We start from the raw sequence: 21,500 nt of genomic DNA on the forward strand, positions 1-21,500 counted from the left end.
GAGGGATCTCGGGGGGATCTCGGAGCCCTCAGGGGGGATCTTGGGCTGGATCTCGGGGGGATCTTGGGGGGATCTCAGAGCCCTCATGGGGGATCTCGGGGGGATCTCAGAGCCCTCAGGGGGGAACTCAGAACCTTCAGGGGGGATCTCAGGGCCCCTCGGAGCCCTCGGGGGGATCTCGGGGGGATCTTGAAGTCCTCGGGGGGATCTCGGAGCCCTCATGGGGGATCTCGGGGGGATCTCGGGGCCCCCGGGGGGGATCTCGGGCTGGATCTCGGGGGGATCTCGGAGCCCCCAGGGGGGATTTCGGGGGGATCTCGAAGCCCTCATGGGGGATCTCGGGGGGATCTCGGGGGGATCTCGGGGCCCCCAGGGGGGATTTCGGGGGGATCTCGGAGCCCTCATGGGGGATCTCGGAGCCCCCAGGGGGGATTTCGGGGGGATCTCGGAGCCCTCATGGGGGATGTCGGGGGGATCTCGAAGCCCTCATGGGGGATCTCGGGGGGATCTCGGAGCCCTCGGGGGGATCTCGGGCTGGATCTCGGGGGGATCTCGGGGCCCCCGGGGGGTCGCACCACCGCGGCCCGGCCTCTCTCCAGCCCGGCTCCCCCTCAGGCGGGCCGGCCCGCGCTCGGCCGGCGGGGCCCTCACCTCAAAGCGGCTCTTGGTGACCCCGTTCATGTCCCGGCGCATGGCGGGCGGCGCGGGGGCTGCGGGGCTGGCGGAGCGCGGCCTCCGCCCGGCGCCGCCGCCGCCGCCGCGTCCGCTGCGGCCTCAGCTCGCACCCAAAACAAAAACACTCCGCACCTGCCAGCAACGAGCGCCGTCATTGGACAGCGCCGCGGGGAGACGGAGGGGGAGGGCACCGGGAGGGGGAGGGGAGCGGCACCGGGGAGAGGGAGGGGAGGGAGGGCACAGGGAGAGGCGATGGCAGTGCCAACGGAGGGGTTCGGCCGCAGCGAGGACGGGGATGGGGTGAAGGGGAGATGCACTGCCCGCGCTGCCCGGAGGATGCGGGTTGTACCGCGGAGGGTGAAGGAACCGGGAGAGAGGGAGGAGGGCACAACCGAGGATCCCCCCCCCCCGCCGTCCTCACCTACCCCGCAGGCCGCCGCCCCCATCGCGCCGCCGTGGGGGTCCTGCCGCCCCCTCGCTCCGCCCGCGGTGTCGGGGGTGCGGGACCCCCGCCCCGTCCCCGGGATTCTCCCCCCGGTGTCCGGGGGGCTGCGGGGATCGGGGGTCCCGGGAGGTGGGGGGGGTTTGGTTGGGGGGGGGGGTATCCCCCGCCTCTCCGCTCTTCTCTTCCGGGAGCGGCGAGTTCAACCAATCAGCGCCCCGCGCGCGGGTGACGTCACGGTGATGTCATTCTCGCGGGAAAATCAAGCATGGCGGGGATGCCCCTGTGACCCCCCCCCAGCACAGAGCCGAGGCCGCTTTGTACCAAAGGGGTTTATTTGCATGTAAATAAACATGTTCTCTGCGATATCTCCAAAAAAAGTTGGAATTCCGCTTTCCACACACCCCCCTGCCCCAAAAAAAACTGCCGCGGGAGCCGGGGTTATTTACAAATCCATCGGTTTTCCAGCCAGGGATTTATGTACATCATGATAATCGAGGAAAGGAACCAGTTTCTTTTAATCTCCGTGTTCACTTCACCACCTGAGATTAAAAGGTTTGGCTTATATTTAATTTTATCTTTCTGAATACTGAAAGATGTACAATTATTGAGAATATAAGCAAAAATACTCCAAAAATAAACCATTTCTCAGAGCCCGAGCACTGACACCCCAAAGCCTCTGCGTGGTCACGCACCTCAGCTCTCCCAGGACTGACGTCATTGGAAGGGGTCAGGGCACCAAAACGGGGTGAAAAGCTTTAAATTTGGGCTGGAGGAGACGTTGTTCCCTCTGTTCCCACCCTCCACAGGGGGAATTTTGGATACTGAGCTTTGGTCTGGGTGAGGGGAGAGAAAACCAGTGCAGCTTGTTCCTTTAAAAGGTTTTTGTGTCAATTTTGCCGCTTTCCCTTCCAACTTTTAGCGTGCTGCACAGCGGGAAAACACAGGGAGCCATCCTGGGGAATTCCCAGCCTGGATTCCACTTGAAAGTGCTTCTTTTGGAAGGCTGGTTGTGCCCTCGCACAACTCGCGACGGATCGAAGGGATTTTTGTCCACAAAAACACAAAAAAGGATTAAATAAAAGCAGATGGGGGCAGGCAGCCCTTCAGAGGATGAGCTGGCACCATTCCCAAGAGAGCCACTGGAGCAGAATTCCTCTGGGATTGCATTCCTGACGTCCTCTTTGCAGCAGCCCACGGCGCCAACGCTGCGCCAGGTATCAGCGTTCGCTCTCCGATTTATTTCCCATTTTATTCTCATTTCAAGCTCTGGCGAGGGGGAGGCGTGCAAGACACCAGGAGCAAGGGATAAATACTGGAAAATGCAAGGAGGGGAAGTTCTCCGGAGTTGGAGGAAGTTTGGGAGATGTTCAGGCTCCCAACGCTCTGCGGGAAGCCTGGAATTAAACTGGAGGCAGGAGGAAAGGGGTGACAAATCCCTACAATTAACAGGAGAGCTGCCAACCTGCTAAAAACCAAACAGCTTTCCTGGGGTATCCCACCCAGGATGGGAAGTTTCAGTGGTTTCAAAGAAAAACTCAAATCCTTGACAGCTTTTCCCGCTGTGTCCCCAGAGGTGAAGCACAACCTCATTCCCACGGGGAAATCCTGGCCTCCGGCACCCACAGCAAAATCCAGTGGGAGCAGGATCCTGCTCAGTACATAATTCCACAGGAGATGCGTTCCCAGAACTCCTGATTTCCCACATTCCTCTTCAGTGAATCAGATGAAACTGCTTTTAAAAATAAAACAACTCTCCTGAGTCTCTTTTCCTTTCAGGGACCACAAGATCAGCCCGGAGAGGACGCCTGAGTCACGCTCCTAATTCCAGCCAAAAGGGGAAAATCCATCTTTTAAGGAAATCAACACTTCTGATCCCAGCTGAGCCACTCTGGGACTGTTTTCCAAGCAGGACACGGCTCCCTTAGCTGGAAAATCTGTGTGTGAGCACAATTCCCAGCTCAGCAGCACCAGGAGATTCCAGGGAAGCTTGTTGGTGCAGGCAGGATTTCCCTTTCCACTGAGATTTGCTGGAATTTCACCCTGCTGGAATGTCACCCAAGCTGCAGAGCCACCCAAACCCACGGGTTCTACCCAAATTCCTGCTGGGGGAAAACAAGGAGCACGAGGTGTTCCCACATGGAGGTGAATAAATAGCTAAAATAAACGGGAAGGCAAACCCAAGGCAGCAGCAATCCCTCAGAGCTGTGACCCGGGATAAAATCCTGATTTCCATGAGAAAACAGCGCCCAGCTCGTGCCAGAGGCATTGTGCTAAGCTGGGCATTGGACGAAGGAATGCCGTGGGAATAAAATAAATTTAAAAATTCATGATTTTTCCTTCTTCCAAAGAATTAAAACCCAGCCTTAAAACACTTCCTAAAATAATTACTTTAAAACTTCCTACATCCGAAAGGAGCTTATCCTGAATGGGAAGAGGGCAGAGGGACTGGGATCTCCCAGACCAGCCTATGTCCGTTTGCTCCATCTGGGAGCTGCTCCCAAATTTCCACACTCGGTTTCATCCCCGTTCACTCCGACAGGGATGGTAATACTCATCAATTCAGGAGGAATGGAAGGCCACAGGCTGCTGCCACTCACATCCTTCTGCACAGACCTTGGTGGTCTGAAAATCTTGGAAATACCTTGGAAATACTTATTGTTCCCCCCCCTCTCCAAACACACCCCGTGAAGATCCGTGTGGCAGGTTTGAGATGAATCCTTCCTTCCTTCCTTCCCACCAGGACCTGCGGACAGCTCATCTGGGAGAAATTAATTGCCAATTAAAGCAACATCCATGAGATCATCATCTTCCTCCCCGATCAGGAACTCGGGGCTGGCGCGGGACGGCCGCTCGGCCGAGAGGATGGCGTTGCTCGCCATGGACAGAGACTGATCCGCCGAGATCGGAGACTTGGACCAGCTCTCGGGCTTCACGCCGTGGGATTTCTTCTTGTCCCTGTCCTTATCCCGCTCCCTCTCTCTGTCCCGGTCTTTGTCTTTCACTTTCTTCTTCTCCTTTTTGTGCTTCTTGTGCTTCTCGGCGCTGTACTCGGGCAGGGGCCGGATGCCGTCGTCGGAGCTGGGGCTGTTCTGGTAGGATTTCTCGGCGATGGAAGAGCCCGACTCGCTCTCGCTGTCGATGTTCTGGGGGGTGTAGGCTGGGGATTTGCTGTGGCTGGGGGAGCAGCGCTCGTGTTTGGGCGTGGAGCCGCTGATCAGGGGCGAGCCGTAGCTTTTGGAAGAAGCCATCTGAGGCCTCAGGCCGTCCCCGCCTCCTTCCCCGGGTTTTTGCAGAGTTACTTTGGCTTTAATGCTAGGGGAACCACCATCATGTTTGCTGATGATAATTTTGGCCACTCCAGTGCTTCCGACGTTTTTGGAATCCGAGTTCTTCTTGGAAGAGTCGACGGATCCTCCAGACACGGAGACCTTCGATTTCTCCTTGTCGCTCTTCTCCCGCTTTCCCTGGAACTCCCCTCCAGACATGTTGTGTTTGGAGGACATCGTATGGCTTGAGGAATTGGAACTGGGCCCCATCTGTCCATCCATGGGGTCGTCTCCGCCGGGCCCGCTCGTGACCACCCCGTGCTTCAGCTTGTCTATGACCGCCGTCAGCGATGGCTTCTTGTTTCTGCTCGGGGACTTGCCTTTGGAGCTTCCATGCTGGTTCTGGGATGAAGACATGGAAGACCCGCTGGACGAAAAGGAAGATGAAGACGCCGTGGAGGAATTGGACGAGGGAGGCGGTTTCTGTGACATAGACCCGGAGGATCCCATTCCTGAAGACGATTTCATGCTCGAGCTCGATCCAGCCCCAGACATGTGGGACCCACCAGAGCCTGAACCGATGGGCGACTTCGCTTTAGACGACGGGGGAGTACCCGGGACGGGTTTCATGGGAGAGGCGAGTTTGTCAGAACCCCCCGAGGGTCTCGAGTGGGACGGGGAGATGTTTGGTTTGCTCATGGAAGGGTTCATGAGGGACGATGGCTTTCCTTGAGGTTTCATCTTGGTGCTGCCAGAGCCGGTGCTGAGGCCGTGCTTGGTGATGGGGGAGGACCCCGGCTTTCCCACCGACTGGGCCGAGCCCTTGGACTGACCCGACCCGGAGCCGCCTTGGCTGGAGTACAGGCTGCTGCTCATCTTTGAGCCAGAAGACCCTTCTGATTTGCTTTTAATTTTGCCTGAGGTTGAAGAGGAGGAAGAAGAGGAGGAGGAGGAAGAATGGCTATGATGGCTTTTGCTGCTGGAGGAGGTGACGGAGCCACTACTCGTGTACTGGCCGTGTGAAGACGGTTTGCCAACAGTCACTGTTCCTTTTGGGATCTGAATGGTTATTTTTGGAATAGGAGGAGTGGCTACCCCGGGAGGAGTCTGGGATCTGCCCGAACTCCCCGGAGATTTGGACCCACCTGTGCTCGCTGGCGGCGTGAAGGGCCTGTTGGATGAACTGTGGGACGGAGATTTCCCATCCGTCTCCTGCTTCTTCCGCTTCGGAAGTTTCTCTTTGCTTTTGCCATCGCTGGACGGCGTCCGGCTGCGCTTCCCTGGCTTCCCATCTATCCCGGCACCTGCCATGGCACTTCCAGAGCCATTGCCTTCCTTTACCCGTTTCTGAGACTTCTCTTTTCCTAAATCCCCCGTGTTCAGCAAAGGGCTCTGACCTCCACTGTGGTGCTCCATGATGTCAGAGGACCCCAGTGCTTTGCTGGCAGCTGCAATAATACTAAAATCCACCGTATCGGATGGAGCACTCCCCTTAAATTTATTTTCCCCCCCGTCAGCCCCCAAGACTTGCACCCCTAAATTAGTTAGAGCCTGGGGGCCATAGCCCTTGAAATCATCAGTGTCTCCGCTCTGACTGCTCTCATCAAAGTATTCCTCCCCAAAACCACTCTGGCTCTGACTGTTCAGCAAGTCAGGGTTGAAATCTACCCCGTCCGGAAAAAAATGGTTGGAGGAGTCGCTGTTGGGGCTCACAGCGGCGTCGGCGATCAGGTCCGCGGGGTCTGTGTAGGGGTTCTCACTGCTGTTGGTCTGAAAAACATCGGGGTCAAAGAGGGCACTTTGTGAATGTCCTGAACTGGAGGAGTCTCTGACTGGAGTCCCAATGGGCGGGCAGTCCTCGGTACTGGTGGGCAGCTTGGAAGCCTCCTCTGCGATATCCGAGAGGATGTCGGTGACGTCGGGCCCGATGCTGTCCGAGCTGGACAGGCGAACCATCCTCTGGATGCTGGGCTGGGCGTGGGGCAGCGCCTGGGGGTAGGTGGCAGGAGGAGTGCTGCACTGGCTGGGTGCTGGAGTAATATGAGGGGTGTCCAGGGTGTCTGCAGTCATGTTGACATCAAAAATGGGGTTCTGGGAGTCAACGTCCATGGAAAAGAGCTCCCTCTGGAAATCGTCCTCAGTCTGGTGCTTGGGCTTGTCGGCCGGCATGCGGGATTTTTTTTTCTTTTGTTTATTCCCCCCAGGGCCCATTTCCATCCTGGGGGAGCCAGAGGAGGAATTCTGCCTTTCCAGAGGGCTGCTCCCATAGAGAGTGGAGAAATCCTGAGGGGGATTCTCCTTAAGAAGGTTCATGAGCATGGGGTGGTTCTTGGTGTTGCTGGCTGGTGAGGATACCGGTGGTGGCGTGTGGTGGGGTGGGGTTGGACTTGAGCCAATGGTAGACCCCACATTGCCTGTGATCTGCAACAAACTAGTGAGAATTGGGTTCTGAGACACTTTGCTGAAGTCCTCCCCATGGCCCACCGAGTCATGCCTCTCTTTCATGCTTATGCTCATGTTAAACAAAGTAGTGATGGGCCCCCCAGGAAAAGTGTTGGTTGGGGTGGTGGTCCCACTCATTGGGTTGCTGCCCGTGGTCATGCCATACCCGGGGCTGCTGGCTGGGGGCAGGTTTTTCTTCACCATGTCCTCAACTGTCTCTGCAATGAGGGACAGGGCCGGCGTGTCAGCTTGGATGGTTTCTGCTTTCCTACGGATGGCTCTCATGGTGACAGGGATGGACATGCACCTGCAAGACACAGCACAGGGTCAGCGTGGGGCTCACTGGGTCATGGGGAGGTTTTACACCTCCAGCACGTAGGAAACGAGCACTCAGGGCTCTGCACAGGAGAGCAGCAGGTCCAGGTTTTAGTTATGTCCTGCTTGAATTCACACTTCTCCCACCACCCCTATCCAGCCACAAGACACCTGCATGTGCAATCACAGAGGGAGAAATAATTATCTCTAATAATTATAGCTGACAGATCATTATCTGGTAGTTAATAACTGATAGCTGACAAATCATTATCTGCTTGCACAGGAGAGCAGCAGATCCAGGTTTATGTCCTGCTTGAATTCACACCTCTCCCACCACCCTTAACCAGCCACGAGACACCTGCATGTGCAATCACGGAGGGAGAATTAATTATCTCTAATAACTGATAGCTGACAGATCATTATCTGCTTGCACAGGAGAGCAGGTCCAGCTTTTATTTATGTCCTGCTTGAATTCACACCTCTCCCACCACCCTTAACCAGCCACAAGACACCTGCACGTGCAATCATGGAAGGAGAATTCATTATCTGGTAGTTAACAACTAATTTATTAATTTAATAGTTAATAAATTAGTTAATAACTAATTTAATAATATCATTATCTGGTGGTTAATAACTGATAGCTGACAGATCATTATCTGCTTGCACAGGAGAGCAGCAGATCCAGGTTTATGTCCTGCTTGAATTCACGCTTCTCCCACCACCCTTAACCAGCCACGAGACACCTGCACGTGCAATCACAGAGGGAGAATTAATTAATTCTCTCTAATAACTGATAGCTGACAGACTATCTGGTAGTTAAAAAGCACAGGATGTAATCACAGAATCATGGAATGCTTTGGTCTGGAAGGGACCTTAAAGCCCACCCAGTTCCAGCCCTCTGCCATGGGCTGGAGCAGCTTTTTGAGCTCAAAAACCAGTGTTAACACTACATTCTCCTCAGGGATAACAAGCCTATAATGTGCTGAAAGCAAAACCAGTGGTTTCCACTCCAAAGGTGACAGGAGTGCTGTGTCCTGTGAATGTGACTGTAAAAAACAAACTCAAAAACAAGTAGCTACAGTTCAACATCTGGCACTGAATTTTCAGCATGGCTCTGGGTTCTTGTCTCCTCCAAAGAACCACAGAACAGCTGAATGAACCACGAGACGGAGCAGAGATCATCTGTGTGCTTGGGAGCACAGGGTGGGACAAAATCCCAGCTTACCTTTGAACAACCTTGGCAATGAAATCATCTGTACAGATGAGGGCATCAGACAGCCCTTTGTAGAGCTTACAGTTCACGTGGCTGGAGTCCTGCACGTCCATCACCACTGCGAGAGAGCAGGGAGAGATCAAAATGCTGCACACAGGGCCAGGAAAGCCTGCCAGCCTTGCCAGCAATGCTGCTCCTGCTGCCCCCGAGGCCACTTACCACACACCAGGGAGTCGTTCACAGGGTGCTGGAAGGACACACTGAAACACGAGTCGGAGAGAGGACAAACTTCAAACTGCAGGATGCCCGGAGAATCTGAAAGACACAGCAACTTTTCACTGAGGGAACAGTGGAGATGAACCAAAGCTTCAAAACCCCAACACGGATGGGGGAAAACAAGCAAGGGAAGCAGCAGAGCAGCAGAGGCCACATTTTTTATGAGGAGAACTCCCCAGAGCTCATCATTCCCACCTCATATTCCTCTGGAGGTGGCACCTGCTGGAGCCCACCCTAGTTCAGGGTGGCTCCGTGTGGTGGAAAAGTCTCTCCTCCAACCCGAGCTTCCAAAGAAAGGCTCAGTGGTCTCTTGTTGTTCAGTCTCAAGGCAGTTTATTGCAAGTTATCTAAAAGATTTTCTCCTTGGGCTGCTGTGGTTTGCTCACAGCTCAGGCAGAGGCACACACACACCCTGACATCCTCTCTGACTTCCGACTGCTTCTCCTCTCCCACCCAGGGCTGCTGCTCTCTTTTATATGGTACATTACAGGTTAAATGTTTATGGTTTTTCCCCAATGCCTGTTACCTATATTAAATGGTGCTTTTCTATCTTTTATATGGTACATTACGTGTTACATGTTTATATTTTTCCCCAATGCCTATTACCTATATTAAATGGTGATTTTCTACTCTAAACCAATCTGTGAGTGCCAATATCACCAAGAACATGGAGGTGAGGAAGGACAAAGAGGGAGGACAGGGCAGGCCCAAATCCCAAATCCATCTTAAAACCTCTGATCCCCATGTACAAAACCAAAACCCCCCTGTACAGCACTCAAAAATTCTTCCCTCTACTTTGTGACTACTTCTACTCTAATATCTAAACTTTTGTGACTTCTTCCTGCAAGGTTGGTAAATCATTCTATGGTTTAAATGTAAAATCCCAGCTGTTTGCAGCTGCCTGCCAGGGTCTCAAATGCTTCTGACTGACCTGGACACGGAATATCCAAAAATATCTGCGGGACATTTTGGGTTCAGACAGCACCCACCTTCCTTCAGGACTGTCCTCTTGACACAGCTGCCGATGAGGGTGTTGTAGGCCACCTGGTGCCGGATCAGGTTGAGGATGAGGGGCACCCTGCCCGGGTGCTGGAAAGCAATTTTGCTGATCAGAGTTCCCTGGAGGCTTCGTCCGTCCGGGAGAGGAGCGTCTTTGTTCAGGAAGTAACAGTGCTGCTGTCCTGGAAGAGCCTGACAAACAATCCCTGCTTCAGAAGGGGAAAATGGACATCATGCAGCAGTGCTCAGAGGCCACCGACACCACGTCACCTTTCTGGCTGACAGGGATAATCACTGAGGATGTTTTCCTTCCACTCTGAAAAATGAAAACATTTTACTTCTGAGGAATTAAAGTGTTTTCCTTTTTCAGAGTGGAAGGAAAGCATTTAATTCCTCAGAAGTAATACTGCCCACTGTTCCCACTAGAACAGTTTCACACTGGATGGCATCCCTTCTGGGGAGAGAATCCTCTGAGTTAACACTCATGCACAAATTTAAGGATTTCTCCCAAAATGCTGCAATTTGTTCAGCCACGCATCACTGGACAAAAGGGAGGGACAGGTCTGGGAAGGCTCAGCCCCTCTGCTCTCCTCCCTGCAGCTGCATTCCAACAGCAAAGCATCTTTCAGTACCTAATTTTCCTGAGTACCATGGTTATCACAGAATCATGGAATGGTTTGGGTTGAGAGAACCTCAAATCCCATCCAGTGCCACAGACTGGGACAATTCCAACTATCCTAAATTGCCCCAAGCCCTGTCCAACCTGGCACTGGGCACTGCCAGGGATCCAGGGGCAGCCACAGCTTCTCTGGGCACCCTGTGCCCTGTACACAAAGCCTAATGCTTGAAGAATAAGTTTTGTCTGTGAATAAATACAGAACCCATTTTGTTTATCCCACCTGGAAGACACCTGAAAGAGCTGAAGCCCCCTGAAATGCTGCTGTGGAGGTGTGTAGCAGCACATTTCTCCCTCTCTCAGGATTTTTAATAGAGGTGCACAGAGAGAAAATTTCTGTTTCTGCTCCTTGTTTTTCTCATGTAGAATGTGTTTAGAGAATTGTTTACCTGGAGTGAGTGCCTGATTAGAGTCTAGTAAGGATTGTTTGAGCCTGATGGCCAATCCAATCCACCCGTGGCTGCACTCTTGAGAAAGGATCACAAGTTGTGTTAAAGCCGTATGTAGTTTTAGTATCTTCCTTTATATAGTATATTCATGTATTTTAACATAATTATAATAAAGAAATCATTCAGCCTTCTGAATGGAGCCAGCCATCATCATTCCTTCCCATTCGTTTCCCCTGCATTTACAAAGGAGGTGTCCCAGGCTGGCTGGGGCACACACTTACGGCGTAGAAGCGCATGTTGTGGTTCAGGGGCAGGGGATCGGCCTCCTTGGACAGCTCAAACTGCGTGATCAGCTCATAGAGGGGCACAAACGTGGGTGCTGTGTCAAACAGGGGGATACCTGAGGGGACAACACCGCGTTGGAATGATGGCACCTGAAGCCAGGGAGAGATGGTGGAAAACCTGCCCAGGTTTTACCGAGAACAGCGCGAAACCCCAAACACCTCCCCACGTTAAAAATCAGCAGCAATTACTGATAGAAACGAGGCAACGTGAATAAAAACCCCAGAGATGTGTCTGACAGGTCTGCAACCCACCTGTGCAGCTCTGCAGCTTCTGGATGAAAGCTCGAGACACTGGAATGGGACGTGGGAATTTCAGGAAGAAACAAGCAGGCAAATCCACGCTGTTGGCACTGGTGATCGAGGAGAAAGACGGAGTTCTGGAAGAATTGGGAGTGGACAAAAGGTCCTGTGAGCTGCAGGGCTTCTGCTGTCACCTGGCACAACATTTCTGTTTGCTCAAATACACCTTAAGAGTGAAGGCACTCCTCAGAAGCAGCTGACAGCCCTGAAAAAGGCGTTTTTTGGCCTAAAGGCAGCACATGTGGAATTTTTATACAGCTGTGACAATCCCCCCAGCTGAGTGCTGGCCTCGTGTCCTGCCCTTACCCTTTGCTGTCCACAGGATGGGAGCCCATGATCAGTGGAGCAATTGGAAGTTTGTGCATGGCCATGGTTCCCTCGACTGTCACCGACACGTTCATACCCAGCGAGCGAGGAACTGCAGGGGGAAGCAGGAGAACCCAACAAGGACATGAGCTGATGGGGAAAAAACCCACCAGAGGCAACTTTTGTGGATTAAATATGAATTAAATGTACTCTCCATCCCTGGAAGTGTTCAAGGCCGTGCTGGATGAGGTTTGGAGCAACCTGGGATGGTGGAAGGTGTCCCTGCCCATGGAAATGAATGAGCCTTAGGGCTTTTTCCAACACAAAATATTCTGTGATTCCATAAAATATTACTCTGGCTTTCCCCACAAGGCACAGAGTTCACTGTTCACCTCCAGGACCAAATGGACAGGAGCCAAACTGACTGTTCTACCCAAAGCTCCATTTCCCTCTTGCCAGGTGGACCAATTGCATCATTCTCAAAATATTTTCCAAACGCTTCTGCGAGTTCGTAGTTTGCTCTTTGCAAAGCAAAACAAATTATGAGTCTGGATAATTTCCCTCTCTTTTTTCCGTGACAACTGGAGCTTGGTTTTGGCGTTGTAACAGGAGCCACATGTCCATGCATAAAAACAATCTTCCAGGATGATGGGAGAGGCACAAGGCTGGATGGAGCTCTGAGGAACTGGGATGGTGGAACGTGTCCCTGCCCATGGCAGGGGATTGGAAGTGATGAGCTTTAAGGTCCCTCCAAACCCAAACCATGCTGGGATTTTATGTTATTTATTCAGGTAACAAAACAAATCCCACGTTAAAATGAGATTCTCTGCAAGGAAAAAGGCTCTGCCTGCAAACCCCAATACCCCAGCCCTAACTCCAGCACAGCCACAAGGTCCGGTGGCCAGTGGTCTCCTGGGCTCATTAAACCCACAGGATTTAATGACTGTCCTGTGATTGTCCTGCTGGACAGGGTGACAGCAGAGGCTGGGCTGGAATTCTGTTTTCTTCCCTCCTTCCAGCAGCAGCAGCCCCCAGCAGTCCCACTGCTGACCTACCACTGTTCTCGTGCAAAACCACGGGGGCTCCAGTGCCATCCTCAAATAAATCATAGGGGGAGACGTAATATTTGAGGTTCATCAGGAGACCTGGGGGAGAGAAACTCCTGATGAGGCATCCTGAGAAGTCATCCTGATCATCCCCACCCCACAAAGCCACACAAACACCCAAAGACTTTGTCCCTCTTTTACTTTATTATTTTCTATCAGTTAATGTGAAATTATGACCCATAGATGAGGCCAGGAACAAATAATTTTTTAAAAATTTGTTAAAATCAATTAAAGTTTATTATTAGTTGTTTTTTTTTGTTTTTTTTTAAGAATTAAGAGTGAATCACAGGTACCTCCACTCCTGGGGGTGAGATAGCCAACACTGCCATGAAGGATTTTGTCCAGGGGGTTTGCATTGGTGGCTTGCCTGCAAGAGAGGCAAACACAGACTGAAACAAGCCACAGCCACACCTGAAGCCAAAATTTACGTGCTGAGACTGATTTCAACTCAAAATTCACATTTCTGGGACCCAAAGAGGGATTGATCCAAAACTTCAACTGTACAGGCAAAACAGGAGCTGCTTTACCCTCGTGGCTGGTTTATCACTGAATCTACAGCAGCCAAACAAGGCCAAAGCTTTCTCAGTTTAAACCACTGAATCCACCTGGCTACAAACTTTTTATTTTGCCTTTCAGACTCTCCTCCAACTGAATCCTGCAGTTAAAAAGGAATTTCTGAGAGCTCTAAGTGTTTATAGATATTTAGAAAACCACACAGACACCACAAAACTTACCAATACATCCCAGCCATCTTTTGGAGATCCAACTCCAAGGACTGCAGAGCCAAGTACATTTTAGTTTTAAGTTTGCTTAGGAAATAAAAAAAACAAAACAGTAAAACAATATAAAAAACTTGAAAGGAACTGTGCAGTGCAAACCTACAAGCTTAAAGGTTTTTTTTTTTTCATTTTATACATGGCTATAAATAAATGTATTCTAAACTTGTTATTTCATTTTATATATCTGGATATAAATATATCCAGGACTTACTTGTCCCCTGGCAGTTTATACAGGTTCACAAGTCCCCTCAGATGCTTTGAAAACTCATCAAAATTTTTCTCCCTGAAAGGAAAAAGGGAGAAGTTACCAAGTATTTAAATCGGTAACAGGTCTCATTTTAAAAAGTGACATTAATAAAGATGCTGAGCCACTTAAAAAAAATAGACTTTCTCCACATGAAAATGTGTTCTTTAAACGATCCAGCTTTAATGTGCTGTGGGCTTTGAAGATACCTTGCACAGCAGCCAGAATCACAAGATCTGAGCCAAAGCCAGAAAATCCCCTGGAGAAGTGAAGACACTTTGTGGGGAAGGAGCAGCTGTGAAGAATTTTGCGTTTCCAGACATCAAATAGCATCAGATCATTACAGCAAAGAGAAACCTGTGCGTGAAAACACAACAACCCACCCCTGTCGCTCACCTCAGATGTTGCACCAGCTCTGGACAGCTCTGGAAAGGAAAGAAAACACAAAGGATGTCAGCGTGGAATGCAGCCACTCCAGGCTTTGTGCAGCTCTGCAGCTGGGAAATAGCAGGGCAGGGAAATTCCCGAGGATCAGCTTTTCCTGGGAAGCCACAAAGTGCTCACAACCACACCCTGCTGTGCGCTCCTCAAGCCCTGCTGGGACAATTCCAGGTAAAAACATTTCCTCTTAAGTTATTAATTTGAAATAAACTTCTCAAACTGTGAAGATTTAGGTTGAAAATCAATGAGCTTACACAGGGATATTAACTATGGGATGTTTTGAGGAGAGGCCAATCAAACACCAAGCTCAAAATCTTGTGCAGAAGGTCACTAAAACCATTTTCTCCCAGCATTCCACAATTTTTAACTTCCATTCCCATATCTGAGCTTTGTAAGAATAATTTCCCTTTCTGTTCCTTGATAAAATTCCATAAAATTCCATAAAATTCTCAGAAAAATTGAGGTAACTTTTCCAAATGATTTTGCAAGCTGTGAATCCATAGGGTGCATTGATTAGAAAATCCCACAGGAGCAAACTACTCCATGGAGGATTTAAATTCCCAGTAGGAGGAGCAGCAAGGGTGTAACTCTGTGTTTAAGGGAATGTTAAATAAAAGCCATTTCCTCTGCTCAAAATAAAGGGAGATAAACAGGAATCCCAAAAGCACAAGGAATACACACCACGGGGTTTTCTCCATGGTGAGCCACCTTGACATCACAGAGCAGCCCTGCAGGGTCCAGCTGCACTTCCACATAAAACATGTCTGAGGTGATGTAGCACTCGGTGCCGTTCGCACTCAGGTGGGACCCCAGGCTGCCAAGGGAACCAGAGCAAAAATCCCTGTGAGATGCACAGAAAAACCCCACGAAACCCACCGTCCAAGCACACAAAACCCACAGAAAATCCCAAAAAAAACTCCACCATCCAAGCACACAAAACCCATAGAAAACCCTAATAAAACCTCACCATCCAAGCACACAAAACCCACAGAAAACCCCAAAAAAACCTCACCGTCCAAGCACACAAAACCCACAGAAAACCCCCCCAAAACCACACCATCCAAGCACAAAAAACCCACAGAAAACCCTAATAAAACCCCACCATCCAAGCACACAAAACCCACAGAAAACCCCAAAAAAAACTCCACCATCCAAGCACACAAAACCCACAGAAAAACCCCACAAAATCCACCATCCAAGCACACAAAACCCACAGAAAATCCCAAAAAAAACTCACTGTCCAAGCACACAAAACCCCATCAAAACCTCACCATCCAAGCACACAAAACCCACAGAAAACCCCAAAAAAAACCTCACCGTCCAAGCACACAAAACTCACAGAAAACCCCCCCAAAACCCCACCATCCAAGCACACAAAACCCACAGAAAACCCTAATAAAACCCCACCATCCAAGCACACAAAACCCACAGAAAACCCCAAAAAAACCCCACCATCCAAGCACACAAAACCCATAGAAAACCCTAATAAAACCTCACCATCCAAGCACACAAAACCCACAGAAAACCCCAAAAAAACCTCACCGTCCAAGCACACAAAACCCACAGAAAACCCCCCCAAAACCACACCATCCAAGCACAAAAAACCCACAGAAAACCCTAATAAAACCCCACCATCCAAGCACACAAAACCCACAGAAAACCCCAAAAAAAACTCCACCATCCAAGCACACAAAACCCACAGAAAAACCCCACAAAATCCACCATCCAAGCACACAAAACCCACAGAAAACCCCAATAAAACCCCACCATCCAAGCACACAAAACCCACAGAAAACCCCAAAAAAACCTCCACCATCCAAGCACACAAAACCCACAGAAAACCCCAATAAAACCCCACCATCCAAGCACACAAAACCCACAGAATACCCCCAAAAAACTCACCATCCAAGCACACAAAACCCACAGAAAACCCCAAAAAAAACCCCAATCCCAGCACACAAATCCCCCAATCCAAGCACACAAAACCCCCCAATCCAAGCAGGCAAATCCCCCAATCCAAGCACATAAAATCCCCCAATCCAAGCACATAAAATCCCCCAATCCAAGCACACAAAACTCCCCAATCCAAGCACACAAAACTCCCCAATCCAAGCACACAAAACCCCCCAATCCAAGCACACAAATCCCCCAATCCAAGCACACAAATCCCCCAATCCCAGCACCACGAGGCTCTGGTGAGGGCAGGGGAGCAGCAGAAATCTTTGCCAGGAGTCAGGGGAGGAGAGAGACCCACCCGCTCTGCCTGGCGATGGACTCCAAGCGATCGGTCATGGCAGGCAGAGACGACACTGGATGGAGGGGACAAAAACCAAAATTCAGGGGAATGATCTGACATTCCCTAAGGAATAACCCAAATCTCAGCTGGTTACTCCCTCCCATGTCTGCTCACACTGTCCCATGTGTAACTACACAGGATTTGTCCCCAAATTTAGACATGAGGTCTGCACAGAAAAAAAAACCCAAAATATTCCCAAACTGCAAGGAGAGAATGGAATTTCTTCTGCAAGTAGAATCCAGGTATGGGCACTCACAGAATTATGAATGGTTGGGTTGGGAGGGACCTTAAAGTCACACCCCTGCTATGAGCAGGACACCTTCTATTATCCCAAATTGCTCCAAGCCCTCAACCTGCCCTTGGACACTTCCGAGGATGGGGCAGCCACAGTTTTTCTGGATAAAAAGAGGATTTTCCCAATAAAAGCAGCACAGCCACTCCTGACTGTCCTTCCTGGCAGTGTGCTGATGGACCTCTGAGCACCAGGAACACCCTGTGTGCTTTTTATGGAGCATTTCCAGAGGATTTTCCACCCTGTGGAGACAACACACCAACCTTTCAGGGCCTTCTGCAGTGTCTCCAAGCAGCTCACCAGGTGCTGGTGTCCCCCCGAGTTCAGCACCACACGCTTTTCCTTGGGCAGGCAGAAGAAAAAAAAAACATCATTTTTCCTTGTCCCTCAGTAGGAGGGAATTATGGCAACTTTTGAACAGCTAAGCGAGGTTTATTTTGATAATTAAAAGCAGATTAGATTTCACCCCCAAATTACAACATTTTGATTCCTCTAGGTGAGCAGTAATCTGCTTGCAAGCAGATCACAAAGGCAGGCCTGGAATTGAGTTTATTTTCTTTTTAGCAACTTGCCCAGCTGGAAGAACAGAATGTAGCAACTTTTTATAGGTCTAAGCTGAGAGTTTTAGAAGAGGAGACAGAAAAATAAAGAGTTGGGCAAACTTTTAACACATGAGTGTGGGCAGGAGGTTTTGTTGTAGCTCTCCCCTGCCTCCTGCTGCCACACCAATATTTTAAACCCATTTTTGACTAAGCCAGGGCTGAGTGTTGAGTGTCACTGAACAAACTGTTCCACAAAACAATATCCTGGAAGGGTAAATAGCAGGAAATATAGGTTTTACTCTTTCCCTGGCACTGAACACTAATTAGGGAACGGAAAGGCACATCAGGCTGGGCAGGTTTGGACATCCCTCCCTCCCCTGCACCACTCAGGAGAGAGTGAAGCCACAGTGCTGTGGTTTGACATGAGAAAAAGAATCTTTTCAGCAGGAAGAAGTTGATGTAGTCAGGGGTCAGGTGTAAATATTGACACTTAGAATAACCAACTGAAAGTAGACATGCTCTTAATATAGAGGGGTTAAAGGCTCTAGAGGAAAATGGGGGGGACTGTAGCCCCAAAATTAAACACTAGACTGTTGTTCCTCTTGGTCCTTGGCAAAGCATCCTCAAAGGAGCCCAATGAGCAGTCTCTGTCCATGCACGGTGGTGAGAGCACAGTGACAAAAAGAGGAGTGTCACACTGGCAGATTCTCTCCAGGCAGTGCCACGTGTGACACAGAAACACAAGAGGTGGCAGCTGTGTTTCCTGGGGGTCTGTAGTGCAAGGGAGACTCCTCTGTCCCCTCTTAGACTCAGTATTGATTATATATTAAAAGGTAAATACTTCATTAAGAGTCCAAATGTGTGTCACTGTAGTTTATTAAAGTTAGATAGTAAGAAGAGGAATGTTTTGAAAGGTTTTAATTTCAAATTTTATGTGTGCTTTTCTTTTTTTTCTTTTATACTAATATAGCAGTAGTAGCTTAATAAAGCTTTTTTTTCCTTTTTGTTATTAAGCTTCGCCTGCTTTATTCTCAATCACATTTCACAGCATCCAATTAAGAAGCTGCATTTTCACGGGGATACCAGCATCAAACCATGACACATGGACACAACAAAAAACACCTGGAAAAGGTCTAAAAACCCAAGAGAAATCCTTCAGCAGAGGAGCTGCAGCTCAGAGCCCAGCAATGCTCACCATGACCTGTCTGACCAACTTGATGGTTTCTGTCCAGGGCCGGTTCTGGCTGTACTTGGCGTGGAGCCTCTCCAGGAGGGAGCTCATCTTGTTCAGCTTCTCTGCCTCTGTCACACAGGAACACAGTGAGCCAACTTTGGTAAGTTCTGCAAACCACTTAAACAACACAAAACTTTCCACCTTTAAGCTGAAAATGACTTCAAAGAATTTGCTAACTGCTGGTTTAACCCCAGAGCTTGAGGTGAGGTTAAGTGTTACGGAATCTCCCAGGCTGTTAAAACTAAAGGACTGTGAAAATCTTATGGATTTTCCTGGAAAATGCTCAGCTCCTGTTCTGCACCATCCCTGAGTGATGTGGCCTCAGCAGGTTCAGTTCTGTCAGGAGAGGATCCCCAGAAACTGAGGCTGTGGGAAACACGGGGTTAAAGCAGTGAGGTGGGTTTTGTGTCCTGGATCCCCTCTCTGGTCTCTCTCCCCCAACTTCTTGAAAGGTCCTCAACACCTTCCACCATCAAAAACCTCAGCCAAGTCATTCCAGCTGCCAGTTCTGCCAAATTCTGTGCTCAGACACGTTCCTGCCCCACAGCAGGACATGGGGAAGCGGCTGGAGCTGTGCCAGGGGGGTTCAGGTTGGATTTTGGGAAGTTTTTTCCCCCCCTCAGAGGGTGCTCAGGCAGTGGAACAGTTCCCCTGGGAATGGGCACAGCCCCAAGAGCTCCAGGAGGGTTTGGACAACGCTCTCAGGGATTTTTGGGGTGCCTGTGCAGGGCCAGGAGTTGGACTGATGATTCCTGGATTTTGGGAATTTTTATCCCCTCCCAGAGGGTGCTCAGGCACTGGAACAGCTCCCCAGGGAATGGGCACAGCCCCGAGGCTGCCAGAGCTCCAGGAATGTTTGGATATCACTCTCAGAGACAGGGTGGGATTTTTGGGGTGCCTGTGCAGGGCCAGGAATTGGGTTGATGATTCCTGTAGAGCCCAGAGCCCCAGGAATGTTTGGACATTGCTCTCAGAGACAGGGTGGGATTTTTGGGGTGCCTGTGCAGGGATGGGAGCTGGGCTTTGATGGTCCTGGGGGTCCCTTCCAGCTCAGGACATCCCATGGCTCCACAATCAGCTCCAAGCTGAGGGCTGCTGTCCCCTTGTGCTGCTCCATGTGCTGGGGGGGATGAAGCAGTGGATGAGTGATAAAGAGAACATGGTTCTCATGAACACTGAAATCCAGTGTTTTATTGCCAAGAGACAGAGCTTTTCATACTTTCACGTCAAAAAAACCATCCCAGTGGACGTCATTCCAGAATAAACCCTGTCCCCAGCCCCAGAGGGTCCAGTGCAGACATGACATTTTAGTGTCACCTCACAGGAGCCTGTGACTTCCACCTGCCAAAATTCCACAGTTTGGGCTCCTGATTGATGCTCTGCTAGCCCACAGACCTCACATTGAGCCCTCCAAACCCAAGTGTAAGGAAGGAATGAATGAATGCTGGGTGTTCTGGAGCCTCCTGCTCTGCACACATTGCAAACCCACCTGTGTCCCCTGCTCCAGCTGACCCTGCCTTGGCAGAGGGGTTGAACTGGATCATCTCCAGGGGTCCCTTCCAACCCCAGCTACTCCGGGATTTGTTTTCAGGCACTTTACACCTCTCAGCTGCATCAACACAGGATGCTGCAGGTGGGAAGGGACCCCTGCAGCTCACCTGGTCCAAGCCCCTCCTCAACCAACACTGAGTTGTCCAGAATCCCATGAGAGAGCTGGAAGGGATCTCTGCAGATCACCCAGCCAGGCAGGGTCACCTGGAATGTGCCCAGAGACCACTCACCCTCCCTGGACACCCTCCTGGAAAGAAGCTCTTCGTCATGCCGAGGTGGAACTTGCTGTGTTTTATTTTCCGGCCGTTTCTCCTCGTCCTGCCGCTGAGCAGAGTCTGAACAGGGCTCTGACAGCCCCTAGCGATATCTGCCCGGACTGATAGCATCCTCATCCTCCTCTCCTCCACAGCAACCAGGCCCAGCTCCCTCCACCTCCGCACAGAGACTCCCCACACCTCAAACCACCTTTGTGACCCTCGCCCGTTTCACTTTCCGGGCCGCCACCTCAACCTCAACCCGAATGCGGAGCCTCGGATCCGCCGGGCCGCCCTCCTTCCCTCACGGAGAACCGGGAACCCCCGCGCCCCTCGCGCCGCACTCACCCTCGGCGCTGCCGGGCGCGGCCTTCATATTGCAAACGCGGGGCTGGTCTGGACTGGAGAGAGGGAGCGGAGAGGGAGCGGGAGCGGCGGCGGCGGCCGGGCCGCCCTCGCCCTCACACGGCGGCGGCCGCCGCCATCGCTGCGCCCGCGGCCGCGCTCCCGCGCTCTCGCGAGACTCCGCGGGAGCGGGGCGGGGCTCGGCGGCCAGCGCGCCCCGCCCCCTCAGCGCCCTGGAAGCGCGGCGGCCGCTCCGCAGCCCCTAACGGAGCATTAACCGCTCGTTAGCCGGCGGTGCGCCGGGGAGGGCTCGGCAGCCACCCGCCGGCGGCTTTAGGGCGCGGCGCGGCGGAGCGGGAGAGCGGCGGGAAAGGGCGGGGCGGAAGCGGCGGCGCCGCCGCCATGGGAGCTTTGTTGCGGGCCGGGCGCTAGGGGGCGCTGTCCCCGCCCCGCGCCCCGATTAAAGTTCGCTGGGAAGGAGCCGCCGCGCGATTTGGCGGCTCTCGCGAGAGGACGAGCGCGCGGGCCCCGCCCATCCCCCGAGAGGACTCGCGGACGAGGAGGACTCGCCGGGGAGGGAAGGAGGGAGGGGTGGCGGCGGCGGAGTTGTCGCGAGAGTTGCGGGCGGGTCTCGCGAGAGTTGGCGGCGCCCCCCGGACGGCGCCGCTCCGGTTCGGGCAGAGCGCGGGGGCCGCGCCGGGGGCGGCGGCGGCTCCGGGGCCCCTTCGGCCGGGGATCCGCGCCCAGGCCCCGCCACCGCCGCTGAGGCC

The 21,500-nt window shown here is 51.6% G+C and overlaps 2 protein-coding genes across 3 annotated transcripts in view; both read right to left on the minus strand.

Moving 5' to 3' along the window:
* The window catches only part of FBXL20 (F-box and leucine rich repeat protein 20), a 44,266-nt gene extending 43,522 nt beyond the window's left edge, over positions 1-744 (minus strand). Inside the window, exon 1 of the mRNA XM_077788306.1 lies at positions 652-744. Within this exon, the coding sequence (XP_077644432.1) occupies positions 652-693 (42 nt within the window). The 5' untranslated portion in view covers positions 694-744. The remainder of the gene's footprint in view (positions 1-651) is intronic.
* A 690-nt stretch (positions 745-1,434) lies between these two features.
* On the minus strand, positions 1,435-20,880 carry MED1 (mediator complex subunit 1). Of its 2 annotated transcripts, none has more exons than XM_021532927.3 (17): positions 20,734-20,880; positions 18,542-18,648; positions 17,068-17,146; positions 16,471-16,525; positions 14,898-15,030; positions 14,172-14,200; positions 13,743-13,814; positions 13,487-13,561; positions 13,046-13,119; positions 12,702-12,791; positions 11,647-11,758; positions 11,293-11,417; positions 10,978-11,096; positions 9,622-9,823; positions 8,576-8,671; positions 8,369-8,474; positions 1,435-7,135 (listed from the first exon to the last, which is right to left on the minus strand). In XM_021532927.3, exons 1-17 carry the CDS (start codon positions 20,759-20,761, stop codon positions 3,889-3,891), a joined length of 4,749 nt encoding a protein of 1,582 aa, XP_021388602.1. In that variant the 5' UTR covers positions 20,762-20,880; the 3' UTR covers positions 1,435-3,888. The 2 variants fall into 2 exon arrangements, with proteins under 2 accessions (XP_021388602.1, XP_077644431.1); XM_077788305.1 differs by lacking the exon at positions 20,734-20,880 and adding an exon at positions 20,070-20,654.
* Positions 20,881-21,500: the final 620 nt, after the last annotated feature.

The sequence above is a fragment of the Lonchura striata genome, chromosome 25 (genome assembly GCF_046129695.1).
Source record: "Lonchura striata isolate bLonStr1 chromosome 25, bLonStr1.mat, whole genome shotgun sequence".
NCBI classification, from domain to species: domain Eukaryota; kingdom Metazoa; phylum Chordata; class Aves; order Passeriformes; family Estrildidae; genus Lonchura; species Lonchura striata.

Bases quoted from the DNA above. Each gene is read 5' to 3' on its own strand.
- MED1 (XM_077788305.1), bottom strand. From the start codon at position 20,286: ATGGGATTCTGGACAACTCAGTGTTGGTTGAGGAGGGGCTTGGACCAG. The intron at 16,526-17,067 runs GTTGGTGTGTTG...CCCTCCATCCAG, and splicing joins ACTGCAGAAGGCCCTGAAAG to TGTCGTCTCTGCCTGCCATG. The intron at 11,418-11,646 runs GTAAGGGCAGGA...CAATTCTTCCAG, and splicing joins CATCCTGTGGACAGCAAAGG to AACTCCGTCTTTCTCCTCGA.